We start from the raw sequence: 10033 nt of genomic DNA, 5'->3' as shown, positions 1-10033 counted from the left end.
CTCTCTCTCTCTCTCTCTCTCTCTCTCTCTCTCTCTCTCTCTCTCCTAGCTCCTCCTCTTCCTTTTCCTCTTCCTCTCCTAACTCCTCCCACCCTAGCTCCTCCTACACCAATCCAGCTGGCTCCTTGAGCCTGATACCGGGGAACTGGTTTGTCTCTGATAGTTAAAAGAGATGAAACTCTGAAATGGATGGTTAGCTTTTGAAATGTCATAAACTCTCTAAAGCTAATTTTACAATAAATATTACCTATTACTCTAAGATGTCATCTGAAGACATTTTATGAATGGATGTGTCTTTTCCCATAAGGAAATAGAATGTCATTTCCTATGTCCAAGGAGATTTTTTTCTTTAGTTACGTAATTGGCTTGGTGAGCTACTGAGTTGGAAGCAGCCAGATGTGGAGTTCATGAAGGAGAGAAAGATGGAGAAGCTGCTCAGAACGCTGAAATTCAGGGGTGCTCTGTGGCATGTAAGAGTCAAAGAACAAGATGGAAGACCCAGCTGGGAAAACGGCCCCAGACTTCAGGGCTTTCTAGAAGGTCACAGATGTCAGGATGCAGTGACATTGCCACTGTAGTGGGCACTGTTACATCCTCTGTTCCAAGACAAAAAAAAAAATCTCCTGGCAGGAACTGATGGCTTCAGAGCCAAGTCACCTAATTTACAGAAAACATTGGGTTCCCTGCAGTTATACCTAGAGAACACTGCTGAGCTGGGCTGAGGGTCAGAGTACCCCTTGGCTGGAGGGGAAACTGATGGCCAGGGTGGTTTTCCTGCTCTTTACGTGCATATTTCCTGTGACCATTACAGATGGGCAGTATACATTTTTGCTCTGTGGCCCAGTTAGTTCGCTCCATGGAGTGCACCTAGTGTTAGACGCAGAAACCCAGGCTCTAGCTCAGGCCTATGAGTTAATGTCTGTGTTTTTATAAGACTTCCAGGTGTGAACTTTCAAATTTAAGAAGGCCTTTGTAGTGAAGAGTGTGGGTGGAGGATGGCAGCCTATTGTATTATGGGAATGGTGAGAAAAGACTCAAAATAAAAAGCAGAATTTCAACCTGAGAACTAATGTTTAGAGGAATATTGACATATAATAGTGATTTTTTAAAAAGATTTATTTATTTATTTCATTGATGAGTACACTGTAGCTGTCTTCAGACACACCAGAAGAGGGCATCCAATCTCATTACGGATGGTTGTGAGCCACCATGTGGTTGCTGGGATTTGAACTCAGGACCTCTGGAAGAGCTGTCAGTGCTCTTAACCGCTGAACCCCCTCTCCACCCCCCTTTTTTTTTTTTTTTTTTTTTTTGCAATTGACATAGTTTTACGTTTTCTCTCTCTGCCCTCTTTCTCTTTTTCAATTCTGAGAGTCAAATCTAGAGGTTTGCTCATGCTAGGCAAGCAGTCTAACCACTGTGCTACATCTCCAGCCATTTTGCTCATCACGAGGCAGAGCTTCCTAGGCTGTGGGAGAGATCAGAATCAGAGCAGATGGGAGAAAGGGATTTCTAACTCCATGGGCTAGGGACAGCCTCCTCAGCTCCCACGTCACCAGGGTCCAGAAGTATGGAGTTCAGGTTACAACTTGAAGGGGAGGCCAGGAACCCTCAGAGTCGACACAGTGAACCGGATGACCACCATTGTTGTATTAGAAAAGAAATGGCTGAGGGCCAATGAAATGGCTGAGTGATGAAGGCCCTGCCTACCAAGCCTGATGACCTGAGTCCCTTCCCAGAAACTCACAGGATGGATGGAGAAAACTGACTCCTGCAAGTTATCCTTTGGCCTCCACTCAGGCACTGTGAACCACAAGTGTGTGTGTGCTCATATGTACACAATACACAGACATACAGACACACACACACACAGAGTAAATGAGTAAATGTAAAAAAAAAAAAGATAAATGTGCATTCATGAAGACGTTGAAGTGCTTAGAATGGTAAACATAACTCACACTCAACTTGCATTTCCTAACAGATGTTGAGAAGAATCAGTTCATTCTAGAAAGTATCTAGTTAGTGCTCTGCTCCATCTAAATGACAGGTCTGGGTGTGAAGGCAGCGGGGAGCCTACTTTCTCTTTTGTGGTGGCTGAGGGCGGGACTTATCTGGCTCAGCCTTGTTGGATTGACCTCTAGGCTATGTGTCCACGTGTCTGGAACACCTCTTCTTCGACCACACGTATTGGCTCAACAGCAGACTGGTGGACGACACAGAGATCCAAGTGTCTGTGGATGACAATCACTTGGAAAACATATACCTGGGCCTCCTGCTGCAGGAAGGTGAGTCTGGCATGGGATTTGGGATGGGAGCCTTGCCTAGATATTTGTTACTAGAGTCCCTCAGATAATTAAGATACCAAAAAAGGCAATAAATAAATAAATAAATAAATAAATAAATAAATAAATAAATAAATAAATCTCTGAATGGTAAAGACATACATGAGTAAACCTATCTATTATAACAAAACTTCAAGCATCCTTCTCAGCTCAGTCCCCACCTCACCCAAACAGCTGCGTCAGTTGGTCCAGGGAATTCATGTTCAGGCTGTTTCGGGGTTTAAGATGGGGCCCTGTCTGGCTCTATCTAAGATGACAGAGTTCCTGGAGGCGGAGAGCCTGGCACTGACATTTTAAAAACAAAGTTTCCCGTGTGATTCTAATGGTCTCCATGATTGAGAAACAGCTCTACAGACACATGATAGAATCTGAATGTAAAATACATCTATAGATCCCAGAAAACCTGAACTATTTCACGAAATCCAATAGCAGAATGTTGAGGAGCCAGCTGAAGCACCCCTCATTCTTTCCACAGGGGCAGACTCCATCAGACTAGGAGGTGGTCAAGTCTGATCACTTGATACATATTGAAAGCTAGATGGGCCCAGGATAGTTTTACAAAAGTGATTCTCTTTCTGATTCCATGCACAGCTCTTAGAATGGATACAGTTCACATGGTACCATTACAAAGTTCATCCAGAGCCATTGCATTAGTCTAGACGGACTTCCTTTTCTCATCGTGGCTCTGAACAAAGCACAGGGCTGCAAGGCCAGCCAGAGTTTAGTGAGTGCACACGCATGCATTTCTCTGGGTCTTTGCTTCATCTCATTTTTGAGGTAAAGTTCAATTAAGCCTTATTCTCACTAACTACTCAGAATGGTGAGTATCTATTTTAAGTGAACTCCCTGTCAGTGACTTTTCTACTCCCAGGGATTACAGCACAAGGACCTTTTGCCTCCTGCTGGACAGTGGACTTTCTATAGAGGAAGAAAATTATCTGGACTTTGCATCTAAGTGTTACCTTATAGGAGATCCGCTCATTTCCGGCTACTCCTTGGAAGGGTTTTTCTTGCTCTCCACAGGTCACTTCTTCTGCAGAGCCATGTGCTCTGTGGCTCAGCCAGCTGACAAGGAAGGAGAATATTTGACACTGTGCAAGAATGAGCTAATCTCTGTGCTCTCTGGAGGTGAAGCTGAGTGGGAAGGCATGTCCTTAGTGACGGGCCAGAGGGGCCTGGTGCCTGTGTCAGCCCTGGAGCCCCTGCCTGTCCCTTTCCACCAGTGAGTAGCTGTCCACTCCCTGGGGGTGGGGCCTAGAGCAGACTGAAGTTCGTGCAGAATAGAGGTCCTGTGAGATATGATATTCCTAGTGTTTGGAAGAGCTGACAAAATTGGCGTGGCTTTTTATCCCTCACTTTTTAAGCTAAATTTTTTATTTTTTGATGAAAGTGGGGAAATCTCTAAATTTCAGATGGACATAGTATGTAGTATATAATTCATGACCTCCTTGCAATGCTTTTCAATGCATGGACCCCTTGTGTCAGTACCATCTGAGTATGTTACTATGGATCCAGCCTCCAGACCCTCCTCTGACTCTCTTGGTGCTGGGCCTAGAAACCTCCACTTTAAATTAGCTTCCCAGGCATGTCCTTCACACTAAAGTTTGAGCTTTCTGCTGGAGGATAGTGTAAACTTGAGCCTAGGGAGTGACATGCTTTATAAATTCATTCTGCTTGGCCCTAGCAGAATCGACAGCAAGAATACTAAGGGCTGTGTGTATCTTATTTAGCTGGCAGAATAATTGCAGAGGTAGGAAACACCCCATTCTGCTGAGCATTCATTTTTCACAGTATAAAGTAAGTTCTCAGTTGGCTGTCACTAAAATAAGATGCACAAGAATCATACCACATCATCATTTTTCTATGGGACTGTTATGCTTGCTGTCCTAATGTTTTGAAACTCCATGTTTCCACTGGCAGATGGTTCCTGAAGAATTACCCAGGAATCTGTGGCCTTCCCAGGAAGAGAGACTGGACAGGCTCCGGTCAGATCGGTATGAGTTGAAAACAACATTGTCAGGAAGATGATGTTTACCTGCCTTCTAATCTCACTGACAGGATGTGGAAAGCCAGTTGTTGTCTGCACACTTGGGATCTTTGTCTGTGAACTGACGGTCACAAGCCAGGGCTGAGGAAACAGATGCCTGCCTACCCAAGCAGGCAGAACACACACCTGTGGGGAGGGTGGGGAGAGAGGTGTTAGGGAATGTCGGGGGTGAGAGAGAGTTAAAGATAGACAGATAGAAAAGAAAGTCTTGCATGTGCCAACTGTGACCTGCTTCCCATTCCTTCCCCAAACATTTTCTGATTTTCCATAGAGTAATGTGGTTTAGGGGAACTATGAATGCCTAGTACATAGTGAATTCCCCGTAGACGGTGGGTGAACAGATGATTGAACTCTGGGTGCTTGTGCTCGGGCACACACACACACACAGACCTGTGTCCACACACACGTATTCGTTTCTGCTAATCTCTGTGTACACACATACATGTTGGTAAGTACATGAGTTTACTAGATAACAAAACATCTGAAATACACCGTTGAAACTTTGTCCTTGCAGCTCCCTGTTTTGATACATTTCCTATCATGCATCTCTAGCAAAACAAAACAAAACAAAACAAAACAAAACAAAACAAAAAACAGACTTTCTAGTTCTAAACCCAAATAACACTAAAAAATATCTAGAAGAAATTACAGAATAAAAATATTAGAACTATGCAGTAATTGGCCATAAACAAGATTTTTAGCATTTTGAAGCAACATGACCAATCCTATGTATGGTCAGAACTATGGGGCTTTGGAGTCACACAACCTATTATGGGTCACACAACCCGACACCAGCACTCCCTGCCCTCACGATGCTTCTACCTTCTCAATAAAGCAGTTGAGTAATCAAGCCAGTTGTCACAAGAACTAAGCAAACGGACGAGAGAGGTGGGAAGTAGCAGAGAAGCCTCATTGTGGACCTAGCTCTGCCACCTGTAAGCTCCTTACAGCATCGGTCAGCACTGCCTCTTACTTTCTTATCCACGAAGTAGTAGGTATTCTGCTAGGTAGCCTGCCTGGTGCTTGAGAAGATCTGGGAATGGAAATGTGCTTTGGAAACTAGACAGTACAATACTCACAGACACACTGTTAGTGGAGTCTAGGTGAGCCATTCATCACACTGGGTAATCACTATAGCCATAAGGCGAGCCCCCACCGCCCCCCCCCCCCCCCCCCCGGGTTCCTTACAGCACTCTGCTCCAACAGTGACTGTGCAGTAACATCTGCTAGGAGTTGGTTAGGTACCAGGTGTGATGCAGTTTGTTTTTTACTCTAGTATTTGTAAGCATCAGCTGTCACAGTGGCTGAAGCAGCTGGAAGGAGGTGTAGGCACCTTCTGGTGTGGAGATTCTCATACAGTGCTCAGAGGTCTTGTGCCAAGCAAGAATGTCTTATATGCAGGAATGTCTTGGTTAGAGTTTTACTGCTATGAACAGACACATGACCAAGGCAACTCTTATAAGGACAACATTTAATTGGGACTGGCTTGTAAGTTCAGAGATTCAGTCCATTATCATCAAGGTGGGAGTATGACAGCATCCAGGCAGGCATGGTGCAGGAGGAACTGAGAGTTCTACATTTTCATCTGAAGGCTGCAGAATACTGGCTTCCAGGCAGTTAGAATGAGGGTCTTAAGCCCATGTCCACAGTAACACATCTACTCCAAGGCCACACCTTCTAATAGTGCCACTCCCTGGGCCAAGCATAAACAAATCATCACAAGGAAGGTGTCAGAATCAGTTGAGGACAATACAAAGAACATTCCAGTTTGCCATAAGCTTACCCACCTTAAAGGCATGCATGAGAATACCTTCTTATAATTGTCAAAGTGTCTTTTCTTTTTAAAACATGGTATCAAAAGCATCTGGATTGTAGTTCCTTTTCTGGTTGTCCTAGTTTGGCAAAATAAAAATCCAGCCATCCCTTGCCATTCTTCTGGGTTTGATTTTGGTGTGTGTGGTGACTGACCAAACTGTTGAAATTTCTAAGGCTAGGATTTCCCAGTATCGATAGAGAGGGAAGCTTCACTCTCCTAAGTCTTTTCAGTTGACCTGTGTGTTATTTCTCATAGGCAGAGGACGGTGCAAGGCTCTGATGGATTATGAACAGGAGGAAAGGGACGAACTGTGTTTCCTCCGGGGTGAAAGCATTGAAGTCATTGGCTTTGTCATACCCGGGCTGCAGTGGTTCATTGGGAAGTCAATGAGCTCAGGAGAAGTGGGCTTTGTCCCCACAAGGAGCATAGATCTTGATTCCTGCTCCCCAATGTGAGTATGGTTTGGGGCCCAGCTGCCTTCCCCAGTACTTTCTTCTCCTCTGTCTTAGTCAGGGTTTCTATTGCTGTGATGAAACACCATGACCAAAATGAAAGCTGGGGAGGAAAGGGTTTATTTGGCTTACACTTTCAGATCACAGTCCATCTTTGGAGGAAATCAGGACAGGAACTCAAGCAGGGCTGGAATCTAGATGCAGGAGCTGATGAAGAGGCCATGGAAGGTTACTGCTTACAGGCTTGCTTCCCATGGAAGCATGCTTCCCTTGCTCAGCCTCCTTACTTAAAGAACTCAGGACATCAACCCAGGGATAGTAACATCGACCATGGACTGAGCTCTCTAGCACTGGTTCCCCTCATTTGAGAAAATGCCTTACAGCTGGATCTCATGGAGACATTTCTTCAACTGAGACTTCTTTCTCTCTGATGACTCTAATGTGTGTCACATTGATACAAAACCAGCCAGTACACCTCTGAGCAGCTTCGCAGAGAGTGCAGGGAGTGCCCTGAATGTAGAGCCAGAGAAGCTCATATTGACATCCATGGTGAACACAGAAAGTTCTAGGAAGGATGAGTGATCAAAAAAAGAAAAAAACAAAACAAACAAACAAAAAAACAACCCAAATCATGTCAGTTTATTTCAACAGATGTTCTGTGAAGCTTTGCTGTGTTCAAAGAAAGAAGCAGAGCCTTGAGACCAAAGGGCTGTGCACCAAAGAAAGGTGCAGTTAGGTTAAGGGTAAGGGTTTGAATCCCCTCTCTCACTGTGTCCAATCACAAGACCCTGTCAAAGGATGAGCATAGACAGAGAACAGTAGATTACTGGCTTGGTCAATTTCTTCTTTGTAGGTCCCTTGAAGATGTTGACACATTTAGTGTTCAGGCTAAAACTTGAATGTGTGAAGTCAGCATTGGCAAGGTGAACCGGAGGCACCTTCTCCTTCTCTCTGCCTTGATTCTGGAAGGGCTGGTTCTGAGGAGCAGATGAATTAGCAGCAGGTGACCAACCTATCCAACCCCCCTGATATGGGAGGAGCAGAGGTGGGCAGTATTGCACAGTCTATTTGGGTGTGTTTCCAAAGGTGATAGGAAAGCACAAAGTTGGGGTCAGGGAGTACGAAGGAAAAGAGAAAAGACATGCCTACACACATAAAGATGCTGTGGCCACATATTCCACATTGGGGGATATTTGAAGCTACATGAAGAATATATAAAGCTAACTTAGATATCAAAGGCTACATAATGAATATTTAAGTCTCTATGAGGACTCTCTAAGGCTGCATAAGGAATATTTATGGCTACATAGGAGTATCTTGGGCTACATAAGGAATGCCTAATGCTGTCACTGTTTATACTAGACTTCCCTCCCATAAAAAGAGCCAATAAAGAGAATAGAAGGCAGACGAGCAGTGCTCTGTGCTCTGCCTCTTCCTGAGAGGAGACAGGCCATTTATCAAATGCAGAAGTGTAAAATCCAAATCCTTGAATAAGAAGAGCAATTCTTGATGCCTTGGGAGGGGTGGAGGGTAATTGGGATTTATAAAATGGACCAAGTTATCAAGGGAACTCTCAGGAGAGATAATTAGGTAGGGAAAATGGAAGGGGAAGGAGATTAGGAAAGGAAGGGGAAATGACGTTGTCTTAGGGTTTTACTGCTGTGAATAGACACCATGACCAATGCAAGTCTTATAAGGACAACATTTAATTGGGACTTGCTTACAGGTTCAGAGGTTCAATCCATTATCATCAATGTGGGAACATGGCAGCATCCAGACAGGCATGGGGCAGGCAGAGCTGAGAGTTCTACATCTTCATCTGAAGGCTGCTAGTAGAAGACTGACTTCCAGGCAGCTAGGACAAGGGTATTAAAGCCACACCCAGTGACATACCTATTCCAACAAGGCCACACCTCCTAATAGTGCGAGAGAGAGAGAGAGAGAGAGAGAGAGAGAGAGAGAGAGAGAGCCTTTGAGTTATGCTTTGCATCATGGGAAAATGAGAGGTTATCATGAGAGCCCTGCTGTATGTAGCCAACACTAGTATTGGCTTCCCTAATGCAGAAGGTGGGGAGGCCATGTAGGGTGTGCCCTTTACCTTGCAGAGGATGTTGAGTATCTGGATCTTTGCAGAGGATGAGAGATGATGGGTGCTTGCCCAGCTTTGAGTATGTATTAATAGGGCACTGGGCAGGAAGCAGGAGTCCAGGGATAAGGCTAAGGCTGGAATCCTGGAGGGGTGGCAAGGGAGAGGAGACACTAGTGATGAGCAGCAATGAACGAGAAGTTAATAATCAGAGAGACTTGCAAATATAGGAACCTGTGTCTTGCCCCCACCCCCACCCCTAGAAGCTCTGTCTAATTGTTCTGAGAAGGTCTTGGGCTGTGATAGTTATAGAAGTTGTGACTACCTGTCGTCTAGGTGAAAGATGTCAGTTTAAATGATTTTTAATTTTGTTGCAAGGGACTAGTGGGGACCCACAGGAGCAAAGGGCTTGAATCCAAAGCTCTGTATCTAAAACACTAGAATCCTGGCATTGAGTGTATGAATTCTGACATCGAGGTTCTGGTGAGAGGGAGAGAGAAGGAAAATAGCAGAAACCTAGTGGAGGAAGAGCCATCTCTATAGATGAGAAGAGAAGAAGAAAGAATACAAAAGAGCTCCCAAGGAAAGAGCTGGCCAGAAGAGGACAGTTAACACTGTTGGTGACAGTGGTGGATGAGGCAGGGCTGGCTGGGGAAAGGCCTGTGGTTGACACTGGAGAATGAGTTTAGAGGCATAGAAGCTTACTGGTTTTCAGATTTGTGGGTCAGACTGGACAAAGCACATTGGTAGCCAGGGAATCCCATGTCTTCATAAGCTTACCAGTGCTCTGACTTTACACATAGTGACTTATTTTTCTGGCTCTCAGTTTTCTTATCTGTAAAATGTGTACGATGCTGGTGCTACCTGACATCCAGAGCTTAAATAAGGTCATCTGCACAGAGCACGCAAAGCCTGGTTGCAGAGTGCCAGTGTTCGATATTTTGGCTTTTATTATTATGTTTTTGTCATATGTCATGCATGGTAATTTTTTTTCTTTTTTCTTTGTTTTTTTTTTTTCGAGACAAGGTTTCTCTGTGTAGTCCTGGATGTCCTGGAACTCACTCTGTAGACCAGGCTGGCCTCGAACTCAGAAATCTGCCTGTCTCTGCCTCCCAAGTGCTGAGATTAAAGTCATGCACCACCATCACCTGGCATGCATGGTAATTTTTGAGGTTTAGTTTTAATAGGATGTTAGAAGTAGGTACTAGACTACTCAGGAGCCATTCCCAAGTCAGCACACACCTAACTATGTGTATGCTTCTGCAAGGTGGCAGGAGCCCAGGGATGCAC

The 10033-nt window shown here is 44.7% G+C and overlaps 1 protein-coding gene across 1 annotated transcript in view; it reads left to right on the top strand.

Moving 5' to 3' along the window:
- The window catches only part of Sh3tc2 (SH3 domain and tetratricopeptide repeats 2), a 63006-nt gene that overhangs the window by 15397 nt on the left and 37576 nt on the right, over positions 1-10033 (top strand). The window contains exons 5-8 of the mRNA XM_028774242.1: positions 2142-2285; positions 3366-3564; positions 4263-4336; positions 6461-6656. Coding sequence (XP_028630075.1) covers positions 2142-2285; positions 3366-3564; positions 4263-4336; positions 6461-6656 — 613 coding nt within the window. The remainder of the gene's footprint in view (positions 1-2141; positions 2286-3365; positions 3565-4262; positions 4337-6460; positions 6657-10033) is intronic.

The sequence above is a fragment of the Grammomys surdaster genome, unplaced genomic scaffold (genome assembly GCF_004785775.1).
Source record: "Grammomys surdaster isolate TR1022 unplaced genomic scaffold, NIH_TR_1.0 239, whole genome shotgun sequence".
Lineage (NCBI taxonomy): Eukaryota > Metazoa > Chordata > Mammalia > Rodentia > Muridae > Grammomys > Grammomys surdaster.
Note: the sequence above shows the minus strand (reverse complement) of the source record. Positions and strands in the feature narration are given on the sequence as shown.